The sequence below is a fragment of the Somniosus microcephalus genome, chromosome 23 (assembly GCF_052327205.1).
Source record: "Somniosus microcephalus isolate GS21.2 chromosome 23, FLI_Smic_1.0, whole genome shotgun sequence".
Lineage (NCBI taxonomy): Eukaryota > Metazoa > Chordata > Chondrichthyes > Squaliformes > Somniosidae > Somniosus > Somniosus microcephalus.
The window spans coordinates 30,906,098-30,926,078 of NC_141009.1; the positions used below are offsets into that span (position 1 = coordinate 30,906,098).

The window sequence follows — 19,981 nt, forward strand, 5'->3', positions numbered from 1 at the left end:
TCACAAAAGGTATTAAAAAAGGGAGGTTTACTCAGACAATGGTTACAATATAGAATGCTCTGTCACAGATCATTGTTGAGTCAATGTTCAAAAATTCTTTTAAAAAAGGGAATTAGATAATTGTTTGAAAAAGAATATTAAAAGGGTATGGAGAGCAAGGAGGATGACACTGGTAGAGGAAATAACCACTAACTTGATGAACCAAATGGCCTATTTCTATGCTGTGATAGTCTTTGCAAATAGGGCAACGTATAATTAGGCAAATGCCACCTTAAATATTTTAATCACTTGTTGCCCTCGAGGGGGGTCCAGGACAACCAACCCAGATAATTCCAGGAATGAGGAATCCAAGTTCTAAATGAAAGGAAGTTCAGCTTGTTTTCTTTGGAAAAGAGCCTTCAAGGTGACCAAATTATATTTTTCAGAATTCTGAAGGGGACTGACAAAGCTGATCAAGGCAATTTGTTTAATACTAGAGACACAGTTAAATATTAAAGAAAAGGGGAGGGGGTCTTCATGAAGAATGTTTTCACACAAAAGATGTTAGTAAAAAACTGGTGCAATAAGTCACCTGGGAAGACCATTGAGGCAAATAGTATAAGTTATGTCAAGAAGCAACTGAAGGCATTTCTGAATAGGGCTCAAAGGATAAGACAAGAAAATAGGTAGATTGGGCTCAGATCCAGCCAAAAAGGCACAGACGTGTTGGGCTGAATTGATGCCAAGGAAAAAAAAAAAAGTACGATTTAACTTGTACCGACTGATGTATGCGACAGGTCAGTTCCAAATACTCCACCGTACAAAACGTTGGGAGCCACTCCTGCAACCTACCAACTTGACTGCAAGCTAGTGAATTGTATCTTTTGCTTTTAAACACAACAGGCTTTTATACCTACACTTGCTGAAAACAGGTCTCAAACGTACAAAGTTAGCACAACATAACTACCAAGTCTCATTTAAACAATATGGTAAATATAAAGCAACATTCAAAACAAGACTGGTTGCCCTTCACAGCCAAAGCTGTTTTTGATTTGAAGGTTTTCTTTCTTTGAAGGAAAATGCTAAATACACCTTATTAGCATGTGAGAGGAAGTGAAGTTGATAGAGAAAAAATACCTGAGGGAGGGCACCCAAGGTCACCAATTATTAAGGGCTGTACAGTTGACTGGTAAACAGACTGGCTCAGGAGTTTTCCCCTCATGTTCACTGCAAAGGTCATCTGGTCTTTATTTTCCTTTGCTGCTACTATGTTCTAATAATATTTGAAACCTTTTCCAAACCAATGGTTTACAGAATCTCTAAACTTGTACACTAGTGGTTTGTGAAAATATAAAAAGGAACTGGTTTCTATATTAATATTTTATTAATCCCTGCAGGTATGGGGTGCAACATGACTTGCACTCATTTTCAAACATCCATAGACTGAATTTTGTGTTAATTCCAGTATTAAATGTTAAACTAGATGCAAGTCAAAAATAAAATCTCACTACAAACACTGTACTCAATAATGTTCCGTGAGATTTGAAAGAAATGAGCAGGTAGCTAGTTGAGTGTTTTTTTTTTTTTAAAAAAGGAAAACACCACAAATTTTGTCACTAGAGTAATAAACATTCACAACACGCTATAAAAATGAATCTCAATTCAAGAGGTTCTAAGGGAGTGATATTAAAGCAGCAAGTTTCAAGCATCACGTCATTACAAATTAGAAAGCATACAGTATATGGTGTAGGCTAAGATGGTATTTGGCTAATTAAACTTAACATTTAATTATCGAGATTTTGTACATTCATTCCCCTCCCCCCTTGCGATGGTATGAAAATGCTGTGTCTACAGAAGTCTGTACAGGTCATCTTGCTGGTTGTTCTCAAAGCTGGGAGCTGTGTTGTTTTTTTTAATTTCCTGGTACGAGCCATTTCAGTACAAGCTAAGCCAATAGGTATGGGGCTTTGGTGCGTGACAGAACATACAAAGCGTGACCTACTTAAAGCTTAGGACATTAGTTGATTATCTGACTTAATTAAGTGTTCAGGATTATGAGGGGTGATTGATAAAGTTGTTGCTGGCAAATTGTTCCAATACTAGGGGACTAATAAAAATGACAGTGCAAAGGGTGAAGTCCGAGGCTGGTTTGGGGAGGCCATTAATGTGAATAAGTGGGTGGAGGAGACAACTGGATCGATCTGTGGCAAGAGAAGGGATTGAAGAACATGGTGAGAAGATGGGTAGATGGGAAATTAAAATGGAGAAAATGAATGGCATTAAATATGCACATTAAAGCAGGTATATGAAAAAAACTATGCAGCTCCCTAGTTAAATAAAATTGGAGCAATTCTTGGATTGGGGCTTCACTTAACACTAACTATTAATGCAGTCAAGTTTTAAGTCCAGGTACAACAGTATTATGAACCAGACTTCTTTAATTCCAAGTAAGTAGAACCAACATAAGTAATGAATTAAAAAGCAATGATTGATCTGAATCTTTAGTGGCCCCAAAACAATATTACCTTTGGAAAAAATACCTACCTCTTTTGTCTCAAAGTTGACAAAGCAGTAGCCCCTAGGTTGCCCCTCAAGTGGACCCGATTTGTGAAACAGAAAGTCAAATTGCTTTACTTTTCCAAATTTCTGCAGTAGCTTTAGAAGGTTATATCTGTAAAACAGGTGGGAATGCTGTTAATATGATTGCGGTTGTTGAGTCAGAATTGAATATTAGCACTATCGAAGAAACCTGTATATCCACACATAATTTGAGTAAACCCACACAGTATAAAGCTTGAATTGTAAATTCAAATCGGTGGTTTTCTGTGTTTACTGAAGGCTCTATTTAGGGCAAAGCTGGAACATTTTGTTAAGCTCAGGTAATACTAATTTACAGGAACCTCTTGTCATGTGTGAGGGATCAGCACTATGCTATGTATGTTCATCAGATAACAGGCTCAAGTATGATTCAGGCAACTGTGCAATGACCAGAGCAGGCATGTTAGCAGCATAGGTACTGTATGGGGGATGTCACAGGATGGGGTGGTTAGTGACAGGAAAGCATACTGAAGTGTAAAAGAATGGGGAAAGATTTTTTTTAAAACCTAACCAAATGGGCAGAGAAAGGGAATACGTGCTAAGGATAGCATGACAAGGGAAAAATAATTATTGTACTTTTTCCTGCTAGCAAGTTGGCAGTAAAATGATTGACAGATACCCTTGCACGTAATCTCCTTTCTGCGGTGTTAGCCGTGGCTCAGTGGGTAGCATTCTTGCCTCGGAGTTAGAAGGTTGTGGGTTCAAGTCCCACTCTAGAGACTGGAGCACAAAAGTCTAGGCTAACACTCCAGTGCAGTACTGAGGGAGTGCTGCACTGTCGGAGGAGCTGTCTTTTGGATGAGGCGTAAGGCCCGTCTGCTCTCTCAGGTGGACGTAAAAGATCCCATGGCACTATTTCGAAGACGAGCAGGGGAGTTCTCCCTGGTGTCCTGGCCAATATTTATCCCTCAAACTACATCACAAAAACAGATTATCTGGGCATTGCTGTTTGTGGGAGCTTGCTGTGTGCAAATTGGCTGCTGCGTTTCTTACATTACAACAGTGACTACACTTCAAAAGTACCTCATTGGCTGTAAAGTGCTTTGGGACGTCCTGAGGTTGTAAAAGGCTCTATAGAAATGAAAGTCTTTTTCTCTCCCTTCAAACAAGAAGTAGGGCATTTACACTTGCCAAGACTTCAGACTGTTTTGGTTTTTGAGTAGCATCAAGTTTGGGATTCTGCACATTTCAACTCAAGACTATTTTCAACTCATTTCCTCTTGTTGCCCCCTCCCCCCACCAAAAACCCCCCACTACTGTTTATACATTGCAACATAAAACAAGACACATTGGATTGTTGTTGCATTGAACAAAAAGTGTCTTGGTGAACCTTGGCAAAAGGTTTGTCACTAGCCTTTGATCCTGCAGACGAGCACGGCAACAACAGTGCACAAAAACTGGCAGTACCCCTCCTATTCCATTGCCAATAACAGTTTGACAGAGAGAAACAAGACACAGTTACAATCTAATAAAACCAGTCCACTGACATCCCCATGTCCAAATCTTTCTGGAAGAACGAGTTAAAAATATTTTTTTTTTTTTTGTGTTGAGTACAGCTACTGATTTTCAGGTCCAATCTCGTGTTTCCAGGACATGGTCAACAGCAGCAATGGATTAAACAGCTGCAAACACAGCTTGTCGATCAAACATGCCATTTCCACACAATTCGCTGCCAGGTTTCAAAAACACTTATCAGCCTCTAATTTTAAAAAGCTATTGTAGTGAATATGTCCTTCAGCCATTAGACAGCAATTTTCTATAACTTTTCAGTATCACAATGCAAAAGCCTTAACTGGGATGTTGATAACACATCTATACTGAAAGCTGGTGGTGGAAAAAAAATCAGCCAAACATCACATTTAATATGACTCCTCATTTTACCCTGGCTGACATGACCTTCCTAATAAACAGACGTTACAAATTTCAATTAAAGTAACCTTATTTTTGTGGTTTTTCCTCCATTCTTAGTGTACAAAGGATTCCCATTCTCTTGCTTAGAATCAAACCGTACCCTTGACTTAAACAGTCTGACAGTGTTGATAATCCGGATGCAGTAGGTTTGGTGGGTATATTAACAGCTTCCCTTATTTTCCCTCTAGCAGTGACCTTCATGTACAGAGGTGCTCACCCTTCCCAATCACCACCCACTAAGGCTGGGCAAATTTGTAGTTTTCCCAAAGGGAGCTTAAGGCTTAAAAAGCTGCGAGGAATGCACAACACAAAGTACAGATAAGGGTGTCAAGAGTCTGCAGAGACAGACCGAATTTTACATCCATTGATTTATGGCTTGCGTCATATTTTAATAAAAACTACAGAAAGACTGCATGCATGGCAGAGGAGATCAGAAGCCGGGGGGGATGGGGTGGGCAGAAAGAGCGAGCTCGGGTTGAGAGAGTCAGGCATTTAGAAAACAGATGGGGAAACAAAAACTGCAAGAAAGGAGAGAAGGCAAGCCACCGGTTTAAAAAAAAACAGGGAGTAGACAAATGTTCATAATATACAAACACACAGATTGCAAGATAGAATTGTTATAGAGATAATCATACACACAAAAAAATATGGGAGCGAGGAGTTAACGAAGGACAGCCAGATTTACAGGTAACAAGTCAGAGTAGTGACACATTTTTAGAAGAGATGGCGATATAGAAAGATACTGGCGATACAGATTAGGGCAAACAAAGAGACATAAGGAAGATAAAAGATCACACAAACAAATCAAGGAACAGAAAGGAAATCGGAGGAGGGGACAGAGGGAGAGATAGATAATGAAATAAAAGGGGTCAGAGAAAGAGAAAGCTCACTGCACACAGAAGAAACAGAGATCAGGGGCACACAGCAACATCACAGGAGATCTACTCGTCTATTATTGTCTGACCATTCCATTGGCCCAGAGTCTGCATCGCCTTCCAGCAATTAGAAACTTGTGTGGGAATCACATGACCAATGCCATTACTTTTCCAGACAACGATGACCCTCTGCTCTTTTAGCAATTGGATTGGTCCATGGGACTCAGATTTCTTCTTCCTGTAATGGCAGCCACTCGGGTCTTCTCTCTTCCCAGGCCTGTTCCCACCTTGACCTTTCTGGCCCTGCACTGCTAGTCCTTCTTGGGGATGTTGGGCTTTCCTACTCAAACTAATATTATTTAAAAATGAAAACAGCCCTTGACGTCAGCCACCAGGCACAAGCTGCAAAGAGGCAGGAACTTGGCCCATCTGTGCTCTCAGTCCTGCTCATCAACAATGGTGAGCCACAGCATGGGAGATCTATTTCTGTCTTCCTTTAGTTCCCCCCACCCCCCCCCCCTCCCACAGGGTTTCCGTATGGAGTTCAGAAGCACTACAGGAAACTTTCGTTTAAAATGGAGGTTAAATGTCCAGAACGCTCTGTCCACCGGCAAAATTCAGGAGTCAGTTCAGATAACTTTTTTTTTACTTTTAGTTGCTTTTTTTCTCCATTTCTGTCTCTGCAAGCATCTAGCTGAAGCTGTTGCTTAGCTACAGAGACGCTTGCAAGCTGCACCGACTGTTTTGAAGCAAGCAACAGGGTTTGTTGCTTCAGACGGAGCTCGGAGCTCCGTATGTTTTAACAAGAGCGCTCGTTTCTCCGGCAGTGTTGATCGACCGGCACCAGCTTGGTCCCGTCAGTGCCGGATACCAGAAAGTTTCCTGTATTTTCAAAAATGACCTGTCTAGCATTTTATGGAGGGAGTTCTTCTAACATTTATACAACACACCTAAATATAAGCTGTTGGAGCAGACAAAATTTACAAAAACTTCCACATTTAAAAGAGATTATGGAGCAGTGCCAAGTTGTACAATATTTGCACAAAAAAGGCTTTTCGAAAGAACTCGAGTATTTAACAAATATCAGAACAACCAACATTGCTCTTAATAACCGTCATAGCTGCAGTTACTCTTTGAAGAATCGAAGACCAATTTGCAATGACAGCAGTGTTAATATAGCGATGGAATGTTCTCTCTCTCTGCCTCTCCACGTCCCTCTCCTCCTTTACGTCCCGCCTTAAAATCCACCTCTGACCAACCCTCCTATATCAACTTGGGCTTGATGTCCATTTTTTGATTACACCTCTGTGAAATGCTGTGGAACATTTTTCTAGTTAAAAGGTGCTATATAAACGCAAGCTGTTGTTTTTGAAAACCCTGGAACCATTTAAAAAACAATTGGGCGCAACATTAGGGTGTCTTTAGGGAATGTTTAAATTAAAATAGGCCAAATGGCCTTGGTCATCCATAATTATCTTGTGATGAAGGACATTATAGCATCACCCCAGATGAGATCCGCTAACTCTGAACCAAACCTAGCATCTTCTGATCCGTATGGCTTTCTGTGGAACAGAAGGGGAGATTTAATTGAAGTGTATAAAATTATGAGGGGCCTAGATAAAGTGAATAGGAAGGACCTATTTCCTTTAGCAGAGAGGTCAATAACCAGCTGGCATAGATTTAAAGTGATTGTTCGAAGGATTAAAGAGGAGTTGAGGAGAAACTGGAACTCAATGCCTGAAAGGGTGGTAGAGGCAGAAACCCTCATCGCATTAAAAAAAGTACTTGGCTATGTACTTGAAGAGCCATAACCTACAGGGCTACGGACCAAGAGCTGGAAAGTGAGATTAGGCTGGATGGCTCTTTTTTGGCTGGCACAGATGCAATGGGCCAAATGGCCTCCTTCTGTGCTGTAAACTTCTATGATTCTATGAACTACACCAGGCAGCGCCCTTCCCACTCAGCAAGTTCGCAAGTAAGAGACAATAATTAGCTAAATATTTCTGGACAGGGAACACCAATTCCTACTGCTTACATTTTTTTAATCTTATTTTTGTTATTCGAACTTAAATCAAAATTAAATTTCACCTGCCATCATGGATAGGTGTTATTTAAAGAATGCCTGAAACAAAAGAAAATTGCTACTTACAGGGTGTCAGATTTGGCTCAGTGGTAACACTCTCGTCTCAGAGTCTGAAGGTCATGGGCTCAGGCTCCACTCCAGAGACTTGAGCACATAATCTAGGCTGATACTTCAGAGTGGTATTGAGTGAGCGCTGCATTGTTGGAGGTGCCGTCTGTTGGGCGAGATGTTAAGCTGAGGGCCTGTCTGCGCGCTCAGATGGACAAAGATCATCCCACAGCATTACTCAAAGAAGAGCAGGGCACTCCCGATGTCCTGGCCAACATTTATCCCTCAACCCAAACCATCAGAATATAGATTGCCTGGTCATTTATCTCATTGCTGTTTGTGGAACCCTGCTGTAAGTAAATTGTCTGCCTCATTTCCCTACATTGCAAAAGTGATTACACTTCAAAAGTACTTAATTGGCTGTGAAGCGCTTTAGGATGTTCCAAGGTCATGAAATGCACAATATTAATGCAAGCTCTTCTTTCTTTGGAATGTTTCAGTATAGCTGATAGATGTAGAAATGAAGATGCTAGTGCTGCCTGGATTACAGGCAGTTAAAAAAAAGCAATTGTTAAAAAACTACTGCAAATGCACACAAAAGTTAAAAGTTTAGCAAGAAAAGAAAAAGTTACAACAGGCATGCTCCAGGAATTATTCCTACGTGGATTGGTTACTGAAGTATAAATGTGAGGTTTTAAAGATTTCACAAAAAAAAAAATAAAGCACATATTCACAAGTTATTTCAATTATCTTCAGTATAAACCTAAATGCAATAGGCTTCATTCAAAGCTGACAAACAGAGAATATACACACCAATTTTCTAATACACCCAGCTTTTAGGTGACCAATTTTCACAAAATTAAAAATGTGAAAGCCTTAAAAAGGCGGAAATCCCTTCTGTGCATCTTTCAATGTTCCTTGTGTCATTGTTTGTTATTTTTCCAAATTTAGTTTCTCTCCCTAGCCTTCATCTCTTTAAGACAGTAATGTAGATTTCCAACTGTGGAGAGGAGGCGGAGCCCTATCCTTTCTTCATCCGGTATCCACAAGCATGCATTTCCCGCAGGGATTGCTGGTTAACAATCTAATATGGGAGCCTCCTAATTCTTCCCCACTCTGGTCCAGGCAGGACACCCTGCTGCTCTGTGGTGATTGGATAACCTAGCAGAGGTCAAGGATTGATCTGGTCCATATGGCTAAGTTCCACACCACGCAATACAGGAAACTTTGGTTTATCCGGAGGTTATATGTCCGGAATACTCGATCTAACAGCAAAAATCAGGAGCCGTTTTCTATAAGTTTTTTTAGTTCTCGTTGCTTTTTTTTCCCCCAGTCAGGCACTGCAAGGTCTGTAGCTATAGCAGCAGCTTCAGCTAGAGACGCTTGCAGCTGCAGCCGACTGTTTTGAAGCTGTTGCTAAGCAACAGGGTTTGTTGATTCACACGGAGCTTTTCAGTTCCGTATGTTTCAACATTATGCTGGTATGTCTGGCACTTTTGATGGTACGGCACCAGCTCGGTCCCGTCAGTGCCGGATATCAGAAAGTTTCCTGTAATTGCATCCAATGAGCGTTTGCAGGACTGAAGTCAAATTCATGTTGACACCTTCTGGGAAATTCTTAAAATGATGAGTTTTTTTTTTTTAAATCAGTTTTTTTGGGATGTTGTTTACGTGCAAAAGATCAGAGGGTGGTAAACATTACACCCTTGTTCAAAAAGAGGAGAAAGATATAAGCTCAGGAAGTTATTGTCTAATTAGTCTTAGGACCGTTGTGGGTAAACTTCCAGAATCCGGAACACAGAATGCAATTAGTGAACGTTGAGAAAAACATGGGATAATCGGGGACAGTGCATTTTAAGGTGCAAGTTGTGCTCGACACGTTAATTGCATTTTTTGGAGAAATTAGTTACAGATAAAGGGAGTGCATATGGATTTTCAGAAGTCATATGATAAACTGCCACATAAGAAACCTGCTGTGAAAATTAAGGTACAAACATTAAAGGAAATGTAGCTGCATGGAAAGAGAGTAAGCCATGGGACACAAAGCAGAAAGTAGAGGGGTAAATGAATGTTTTTCAGATTGGGATATAGGCATGAGGAATAATAGAGAAATTTGCTGATTAGGGGGGGCATTGTAAATTGTGAAGAAGAATGCAAGAGATTGCAGGAGAACAGACAGGGTAGGAGAGTGAGAAGATAGGTGGCAGATGTAGTTCAATGCATAGAAATGTGTTGCAAAAATTAATATACCCTAAGCAGCAAGATTCTTAACAGACTGGAGAAACAGATGTCTAGGGGTGCAAATACTTAGAACTTTAAAAGCTGGTACAATAGATCAATGAAAGGCAGCAAATAGGATTTTACACAGGTATATACAGGGACAGTGAATGCAAAAGCAAGGTGGTGTTGATGTTGAATTTGTGCAAGACGTTGGTTAGACCAGTTATATTGTTTTGGGCACGGAGTTACAAGAAGGATATTAGAGCAATGGAAAGGGTACAAGATAATTATGAATCTATGTTTGAAGAAAGGCTTTCCTCTCCCCGCACCCCCCCAACTGAACGGAGAATGGTAATGGGGGAATCTACTAGACGGTTTCAAAATTATGAAAGGTTTTGAGAGGGTAAAAAGTAAAAGATGGTTTCCACTGGCTGATGATATAGTAACAAATGCACAAGGCTAAATTGAAATATGATGGATGGCCCAGTCACACTGCAGGAAAAAAAATGCAGCCTTTAGGAGAAACAGACAGCTTAAAACACCTGATGGAATCAGACATAAACGGCATGTGTGGGATAAACAGTGTGGACTGTACCTCACAACAGATTACTCTGCAAGGCAGAATCTTGGAGTCAGTGAGAAATTGCTACATTGGACCAATGGTGTCGCACAGGAATCGGTATGAAGGCCACTGCTTTTTACTATCTAAATGACCTGGATATAGGCGTTCACAGATGATACAACAACAATTTGTGCAAGTGTTAGGACTGTGGAGAACAAGTTTCTGCAAGAAGATTTCGATGCACTGCGAGAATGGGTCAAACTCTGGAAAATGGTATTTAATGTACTTAAGTGTAATGCTATGCATGTGGGAAGGACCAACACCAAGTATACTTGCACTTCACATGGAACAGAACCAAAATTGGATGAGAAAGAAAAGGACCTTGGCATTATAGTTCAGAATTCTCTAAAGGTCATGACCAATGCCAAGAAGCCATAGCCAAGGCAAATAGGGAATTAGTATGTTAACAGGACTATTTAATATAAAACAAAGCACACCATTTTGTCCTTGTATAATAAACCTTGGTTGGACCACATTTAGAACACTGTGTCCAGTTTTGGACCCCTCATACAGTTGGTGAGAGAGGCTTTGGAAAAGGTTCAGAGGAGGACCAAAAGAATGATTCCCAGCTTAAACAACCGTAGTTATTCAGATAGGCTTAAAAAGCTGGGTCTATTCACTTTAGAGGTGTGTAGACTTCAGGTGAGGTATGTAAAATAGTTAAGTGGCTAGACTGTGTTCCTACTGATATACTCATGACCTTTGGTCCCCCGATCCAAGTTGCACAATGGTAGGACTAGGTTATTTGTTAGGCGGTTCTGCTTTTGCCAGAGGATAGTTGACCTATGAAACAAGCTACCGGTTCATGCGGTGAGAGCTGACTCTCTGAATACCTACAAGGAGAGTGGGACTTGTTTGTGGCTGGGGTGGAGATCACGTCTTAAGGTAGGTGAAATACCAAGTAATAGAAGTATGATCAAGGTGGTCTCCTGGGCTAGTTTTGATCGGCTAAGAGGTCGGAGAGGGATTTTCCAGATTTTCTCCCCCCAATTGTCTGTGGGTTTTTATCTATCTAGGAGATTACTGCTGCTGCTGAGCAGGCGGTGTCCAATCATGATGCTTCACACATTACGATTGTGTGGGGAAGGCTTGATGGATCAGATGGTCTATTCCTGCCATTATTTTTGTATGTTCATATGTAAATACTGTACCTTAGTTTCTGTCAAAACTATCATTTAGCAGCCAGCCTCTCAATGAAGTGCTATGTGCTCATTTACCACAACTTAAAAAGATAGTAGTGCAATTATTTTGACAGTTTTTATATCAGAAACTGGTCAAAATCTGAGACAATACAACATGAACCTGACAAAAGCTGGCTAAACTGACATGACAAGAATTTCATTGAATAACATTTTGATGTCATTCTGCCGCTTGCATGTAATAATAGATTTTGGTTCAGTCAGTAAAATACACCCAAACACTCGTTACATTCTCTAAAAGCAGGCTTTAGACTGACAGCAGTCACAATTAACAAGCTCCCAGCTGCCCAGAAAGGAGTGGTCATGCACATTACTGTTGGCCAAGTTTGCCTTCTACTTCCTGACAACTGATGTGAACGTGAGTCACAACAGCAGCCTTCCCAATTCGCCTCTCTTTCCTCTTCCTCTGGCTTTCCGCCTGGCACTACTACAACTATTCAAAACTTTTTGTCATTAGAGTCAAGGCTTCTTTCAAAACAATAATATCCAAAACACCGAAAGCAATAAAACAGCAGTCAACCACATACGCTAAATCAATCATCACCAGTGATTGTACCCTGAGGAACAAAGCTAGTTTATTCTGACATAGCCCTGCTACAACTTCTTACAGTATGAAAGCGGAGGTTTAATCTAATAATAGCAACTTAAACCTACCTCGACGTACTTTGGGCAGAGAACAGTTTCAGTATAGTACTATTCACCTTTTTAAAATCTAATTAGCATTTCTAAATACATTAGCCTTTTGCGACATTCCTACACCAAATAAATTACAAGTGTCCTAGTTTATTTAGAAAATACTGCAATTATGAAGTATTTAGTACAGTAATTCAATTCTGCTAACCACTTGTAGAAAAGCAAACATCTGTAATACAGATTTATCAAGAGGGTAGATAGAGATATAAAATGACCAAGTAATCCATTACCTGCATGGCTAATTTTAATCACAAAGGAGATGCTGAACTACAAGGATACTGGCATCGCCCATAGATACATTACCGTACTACGATTAGATCTGCCTCAACATTTTAGTGGCCACTGCGACTCACATTTTAGGATGACTAATGAATCCCAACAGTAACCATTGAGCCTGCAGAGCTGACACAATCACTTAGAGTTCACATAGTCTACCTAATGAAAATGCAGCTCGTTAACATTGAGTTTTTTTTTCACTCCAGGTATTTCTCAGGTTCAGCATCTCAGACCACACCTGCAGGCAAGCCCTCACCCCTTCACCTGCCCAATAGCTGGGTAACTCGCAGTGAGCTCCAGCGTCAAATAGAAAACCTCTGATGACTGTATTTCAGCTTACTGATAATATCTTATGTCCTCACATGATCTTCCTCAACTTTGTAAGGGAATAGAATAAACACCAGACTGTGGCTTAGGCAATAAAACTGCCAAAGAGATTTTTTAAACAGTAAAAAGATAAGTCAACTGCAGCAATAAAACACTGTACAGTCCCTCATCAGAAAATAACTAAACTTCAATATGAACTGGACTGGATAAATTGTCCCTGAATATTAATCATATATGTGCTGTTTTATTGCTGACTGTCATTGGAGTCTCTGGCCTCTCTCTCACTGGTGGTTTTAGATAGGCCACTAAATTAGAACAAGATAGAAGTGTTTTAAATAACTGGGACACAGGAAATTTAAACATGTATGTATATTAAATTCAAATAGAGTTGCCGAACACAAATTCTAACAAATCCCACAAGATGCTTGCATTTGAATTGAATGGCCTAGTCCCTTCCTCAGATACCTGACCGGACAAAACAAATATTCTGGTGCTATTGTGTATTAAAATAAGATGGGCAATGACTATCTCCAACAAGCGAGAGTCTAACCACCTACCCTTGACATTCAACGGCATTACCATCGCCAAATCTCCCACTAATCAACATCCTGGGGGGTTACCATTGACCAGAAACTTAACTGGACCAGCCACATAAATGCTGTGGCAACAAGAGCAGGTCAGAGGCTAGGTATTCTGTGGCGAGTGTCTCACCTCCTGACTCCCCAAAGCCTTTCTACCATCTACAAGGCACAAGTAAGGAGTGTGATGGAATACTCGCCACTTGCTTGGATGAGTGCAGCTCCAACAACACTCAAGAAGCTCGACACCATCCAGGACACAGCAGCCCGCTTGATTGGCACCCCATCCACCACCTTAAACATTCACTCCCTCCACCACCGGCGTACTGTGGCTGCAGTGTATACCATCTACAAGATGCACTGCAGCAACTCGCCAAGGCTTCTTCGGCTGCACCTCCCAAACACGCAACCTCTTCCACCTAGAAGGGCAAGGGCAGCAGGCGCATGGGAACACCACCACCTCCAAGTTCCCCTCCAAATCACACACCATCCTGACTTAGAAGTATATCATCGATCCTTCACTGTCGCTGGGTCAAAATCCTGGAACTCCCTCCCTAACAGCACTGTGGGAGTTCCTTCACCACACGGACTGCAGCGGTTCAAGGCAGTGGCTCACCACCACCTTCTCAAGGGCAACTAGGGATGGGCAATAAATGCTGGCCTTGCCAGCGACGCCCAGATCACATAAGCGAATAAAGAGATATGCTGAAGGACTGAGATGAGGCAGATGGAACGGGAGGAGACTCGTGTGGAGTATAAACATCAGCACAGACTAGTTGGACCGAATGGCCCGTTTCTGTGCTGTATATTCTATATAATGTAATTCTATGTAACCTTGTACAAAAAAAAAACTTAGCAATGTATTCCTTATAATTTAGTAAACAGGCTTCATAATTAGTTGCAGCTTTTTAAAACATTTTTAAAGCTCAGTGTGTGTTATGTCACGGCTGTAAAACAGGAACCCTTGAGTTTGTTGAAATATCTGATCATTACCCATCATGGTACAATACTGTACAGACATTAGATTTGTCATTTTGATCCTCCTCCACAGAAAACAGGTGTAATACAGAACTAAAAATATGTATGTGGTATTTATTTATCAGCTGCATCTAATTATGAAGTCTTTGACTTGCCCAACTGATTTGTTTAAATTGGATAAGTCAACTGAGCTGTTTCCACTAAAACGTAGAACAGAACAGTGGGGGAAAATGTAAAATGAAGGTATAACAAAAAAGAGAATCTGTGCCAAATTAGGAGTGATTTTTTGTTGTGAACTAGATTAATAATTTTAAAATCAATATTTAATTGTTACCCGTCATGGTACAATACTTTACAGACATTAGATTTAAGTTATTTTGATCCTGTTCGGCAGAAGACAGGTGTAACACAGAACTGAAAATATGTATTTGATATTTATTTAGCAACCAACATGAATGTAGGCATTAAAAAAGAAGTTTTTTTTTTATTCAGCACAATGCTTACAGGCAGCAGTGACAAAATTTTGAATCTGAACTCTCTATTTGGAAAACAAACCAACATTTACCGTACTTACTCAGTTAACCTGGAATCGAGATTGCCAATCCAGAGTCGATGTCCCTCTTGTGAGGAGCTTTCAGACAAAATAGAAGCATTCTCCAATGGAAGAGATTCATTTTCAGTCCCCATACGTCACTACAAGAAAGAACGAACTTGCATTTATATAGCATTTATCACGACCCCAGGACGTCCCAAAGTGCTTTACAGCCAATGAAGTACTTTTGAAGTGTAGTCACTGATGTAATGTGGGAAACGCAGCAACCAATTTGTGCATAGCAAGGCCCCACTCACAGTAATGAGATAAATGACCAGATCATCTGCTGTTTTTAGTGATGTTGGTTCAGGGATAAATATTGGCTAGGACACCGGGGAGAACTTCCTGCTCTTCTTTGAATAATGCCATGAGATCTTTTACGTCCACCCGAGAGGGCAGATAGGGCCCCGGTTTAATGTCTCATCTGAAAGACGGCATCTCCGGCAGTGCAGCACTCCCTCAGTGCAGCACTGAAGTGTCAGCCTGGATTATGTGCCTTGAGTCTCTGGAGTGGGACTTGAACCCAACAGCCAACCTTCTGACGCAGAGACGAGAGTTCTACCACTGAGCCAAGACTGACACCTCAAGAAGAATCAAAAGGCCACATTATTAATTCAGCCACTTCAAGAATTCTCTTTTCATTTGTCTTCAAATAATGACAGGTACAAGACAGTACAAACTATATTCTTGATTGTGTGAATTACATGAGTAAAACCCAACTTACTATCAATTCTACATTTACCATTAAAATAGGCACTGGCTGAATTAAACTGCCATTTTCCAACTGACTTAAGGAACCATGCTGTTTTGACTACAAAATACACTAGCATGTTTTACCATTTAACATAGGAAATGGTCAATACACCACAATCCCCCCGCCACCCCCTCCAATACCCTTGACCACTGTGTACGTACAAACAAAAAGCCAGCTCCCTGCTCCAGGGGTTCAGTTGGTAATTTTATGTCCAATGTGGAACTCAGCCATACAGAGCAGAAAAGCAATTGGTCCAATCCTGCCTGTGTTGAATTAGCCGATTTTACCAGACCACAGGCAGAATAGCGGCTTATGATCGCTAGCCAGCGGCCACAGCTGGAAAGTGCACACTTGTGGCCAAAGGACGGGGTCTGGTTCACCTGTAATTTTTCCACAGAGGCTCACACGTGAAGAATACTGATTTAGGAAGGGATATCAGAGGGTGGCCAGCCCCAGTGAAATCAAAACTGCACAAGACTTACAACAGTCAGGAAACAGGAGGAGACAATTGAATAAAGGGGCGGGGAAGGAAGGAGGAAAAAAAACGTAAAAAATTTTAAATACAGATACGTGAACTGTTTTGTGCAGTAAAAAATAATTATGATATACATAATGAATTGTGTCAGAATATCCAAGGGTGAAATTCAAAGACCAGAGAGGGGTAGCAGACTTAGCACTTTGCATGTTTAATCACTGCAAAGCAGCAATCAGAGTAGATGGAATGCTGAATTATACAGTAAAGTCAGTGATTCCCAAGTTGGAAGATAGAGCACTGAAAGCTAAAATCAGACTGCATCTCGAGTAGTAATTCTGGTCACCAAGACAAAGAGAGACATGCAAGCCCTAGAGACAATGGCGAGAGGAGACATGAGGCTGATCCTCAGCACGGAACAGAGTTATGAGGAATAACACACAAACTTGGGCTTTCTAGCCTTGAAAAGGAGGCAAATAAGGGAAGATACTGAAGAGTACAGAAAAGAAAATCTGGACAACTGTTTCAAATCAAATTGTCACATCAGGGCAGGAGAGCTCAGACTCAAAGCAGCAAATGGCAAATTTAGGACTGAAGACCGGAAATGTTTCTTCACAAACAAACACACTAAAGCCAATTCAGAAGTAACTGCAAAATACAAAAATTGACATCATCATTCAGACCTTAATTTTCATGGCCTCCAACATGCATTAGAATATAATAGTGCTGAAGAAGTACAGCAAACCACCCTGTACAAGTTAGAACATTTTCCCTGCAATACTTAACTGCAGGAAGGCAAATTTCACTGGGTCGAGAACGGATCTGGCCCGGGTAAATTGGAATCAAAGATTGGCAAGCAAAACTGTAATGGAACAATGGGCTGCCTTTAAAGGGGAGATGGTTCGGCTACACTTGAGGTACATTCCCACGAAGGGGAAAGGTAGGGCAACAAAAGCCAGAGCTCCCTGGATGACGAAAGAGATAGAGAGTAAGATGAAGCAGAAAAAGGGCGCATGACATAGGATATATGGCACAGAAACAGGCCATTCGGCCCAACCAGTCCATGCCGGCGTTTATGCTGCACACAAGCTTCCTCCAGTCTTTCCTCATCTATCAGCATAACCCTCTATTCCCTTTTCCCTCATATGCTTGTCTAACCTCCCCTTAAATAGAATCGATACTATTCGCTTCAACCACTCCCTGTGGTAGCGAGTTCCACATTCTCACTACTCTTTTGGGTAAAGAAGTTTCTTCTGAATTCTCTATTGGATTTCTTGGTGACTATCGTATATTGATGGCCTCTAGTTATGCTCTTCCCTACAAGTGGAAACACTCTCTCTATCCACTCTATCAACATTTTTCTAATTTTAAAGACCTCTATTAGGTCACCCCTCAGCCTTCTTTTTGCGAGTAAAGAGACCCAGCCTGTTCATCCTTTCCTGATAGGTATGCCCTCGCATTTCTAGTATCATCCTCGCAAATCTTCTCTGCACCCTCTCCAGTGCCTCGATATCCTTTTTATAATATGGCGACCAGAACTGTATGCAGTACTCCAAGTGTAGCCTAACCAAGGTTCGATACAGGTTTAGCATAACTTCCCTACTTTTCAATTCTGAACCTCTAGAAATAAACACTAGTGCTTGATTTGCTTTTTTTATGGCCTTGCTAAACTGTGTCGCAACTTTTAGTGATTTGTGTATTTGCACTCGGATCCCTTCGTTCCTTTACCCCATCTAGACTCGCACCCTCCAAGTGATAAGTGGCCTCCCTATTCTTCCTACCAAAATGTAATACCTCACATTTATCTGTAATTTGCTGCATTCCTCCTCAGTATCGACTTGTCCCGACTCCGCACTCTGACCTTGTTCATCAGTCTATTATGGGGTAACCTTATCGAAGGCCTTTTGAAAATCCAGATAAATTACATCTACTGCATTACCCTTGTCTACTCTCTCTCTTACCTTTTCAAAAAATTCAATAAGGTTGGTCAAGCAAGACTTTCCCTTTTGAAATCCACGCTGACTATTCACTATTATATTTTTGGTTCCTAGATGTTCTTCTATTTTCTCCTTTAGTGGGGATTCCATTATTTTTCCTACCACTGATGTTAAGCTGACTGGTCTGTAATTCCCTGGACATGTAATACCAATATTTAAGGGTGATAGAACATTAGCTATCCGCCAGTCCTCTGGCAGTACACCATTTTCTAACGAATTATTAAATATCCGTAGTAATGTCTCTGCTATCTCTTCCCTAGATTCATTTAAAATGCGTAGATGCAATCCATCCAGGCCAGGGGTTTAATTATCTTTGAGTTTGGTTAGTTTATTTAATATATCCCCTTTTTCATTTTAAATGCACTTATCTCATTACTAATCTCATCATCCAATGTCATGTCCACCTGTTCTATCTCCCTGGTAAATACCGAAGCAAAATAATAATTTAATATTTCTGCCATCTCTCTATCATTACCTGTGGTATTGTCCTGTCTATCCCTTAATGGCCCTATTCCCATCCCAACCTTCCTTTTTTTATTGATGTGCCTATAAAGTATTTTACTATTTTGTTTTATGTTCCTTGATAATTTAATTTCATAGATCCTCTTTGCCTCCCTAATTGCTTTTTTTTTTTAAACTTCTCTCCTAATCTTTTCGTATTCTCCCTTATCATGCACTCCCCTGCTGTCTATGTACTTAATGTATGCCTCTTTCCTTGCCCTCAATTATTCTCTTATGGCTTTATTCATCCATGGAGTCTCATTATTGTTTAGTTTGTTCTTTCCTTTTAGCAGAATATATTTTTCCTGCACTGTGTTGAACACCATTTTAAATGTTTCCCATTGCTGTTCTACATTGTTGTTTGCCAATACCGTTGCCCATTCCCCCACCCAAGTTCTCTTCTCAGCCCCTCAAAAATCAGCTTTTCTCCAATCTATTAACCTAGTTTTTGTCATACTCATGTCTTTCTCAATTATCATCTTAAAACGTATATTATGGTCACTACTGCCTATATGTTCCCCGACTTCTACTTCTCTAATCTGTTCTGGTTCATTCCCCATTACTAGATCAAATAGCGAATCCTCCCTTGTTGGGCTTGCTTCCCTTGCTTGACCAACCTTATTGAATTTTTTGAAGAGATAACAGAGAGAGTAGACAATGGTAATGCAGTAGATGTCATTTATCTGGATTTTCAAAAGGCCTTCGATAAGGTACCCCATAATAGGCTGATGAACAAGGTCAGAGAATGCGGAGTCAGGGGACAAGTAGCAGAATGGATTTCTGGATGGCTTCAGGACTGAAAGCAGAGAGTGGGAGTAAAGGGTATTTACTCACAGTGGCAGAAGGTGGGAAGTGGTGTTCCACAAGAATTAGTGCTGGGACCACTGCTGTTCACAATTTACATCAACGATTTAGACTTTGGAATCAAAAACAATTTCTAAATTTATGGATGACACCAAATTTTGGGGGGGGGGGGGGGAAGATAGTCAATACTGAGGAGGACTGCAACAAATTACAGGAGGACATTAATAAACTTACAGAATGGGCATATAATTGGCAAATTAAGTTCAACACAGATAAATGTGAGGTATTACATTTTGGTAGGAAGCATAGAGAGGTCACTTATCACTTGGAGGGTGCGAGTCTAGGTGGGGTAGAGGAACAAAGGGATCTCGGAGTACAAATTCACAAATCACAAAGTTGCGACACAGGCTAGCAAGGCCATAAAAAAAGCAAATCAAGCACTAGGGTTTATTTCTAGAGGTATAGAATTGAAAA

The 19,981-nt window shown here is 40.7% G+C and overlaps 1 protein-coding gene across 1 annotated transcript in view; it reads right to left on the minus strand.

The window, feature by feature from the left end:
- rbm18 (RNA binding motif protein 18) overlaps positions 1–19,981 on the minus strand; it is a 34,200-nt gene that overhangs the window by 12,904 nt on the left and 1,315 nt on the right. Inside the window, exons 2-3 of the mRNA XM_085965723.1 lie at positions 14,962–15,080; positions 2,524–2,650 (exon numbers count right to left, since the gene is read on the minus strand). Of these exons, the coding sequence (XP_085821849.1) occupies positions 2,524–2,650; positions 14,962–15,074 (240 nt within the window). The 5' untranslated portion in view covers positions 15,075–15,080. The remainder of the gene's footprint in view (positions 1–2,523; positions 2,651–14,961; positions 15,081–19,981) is intronic.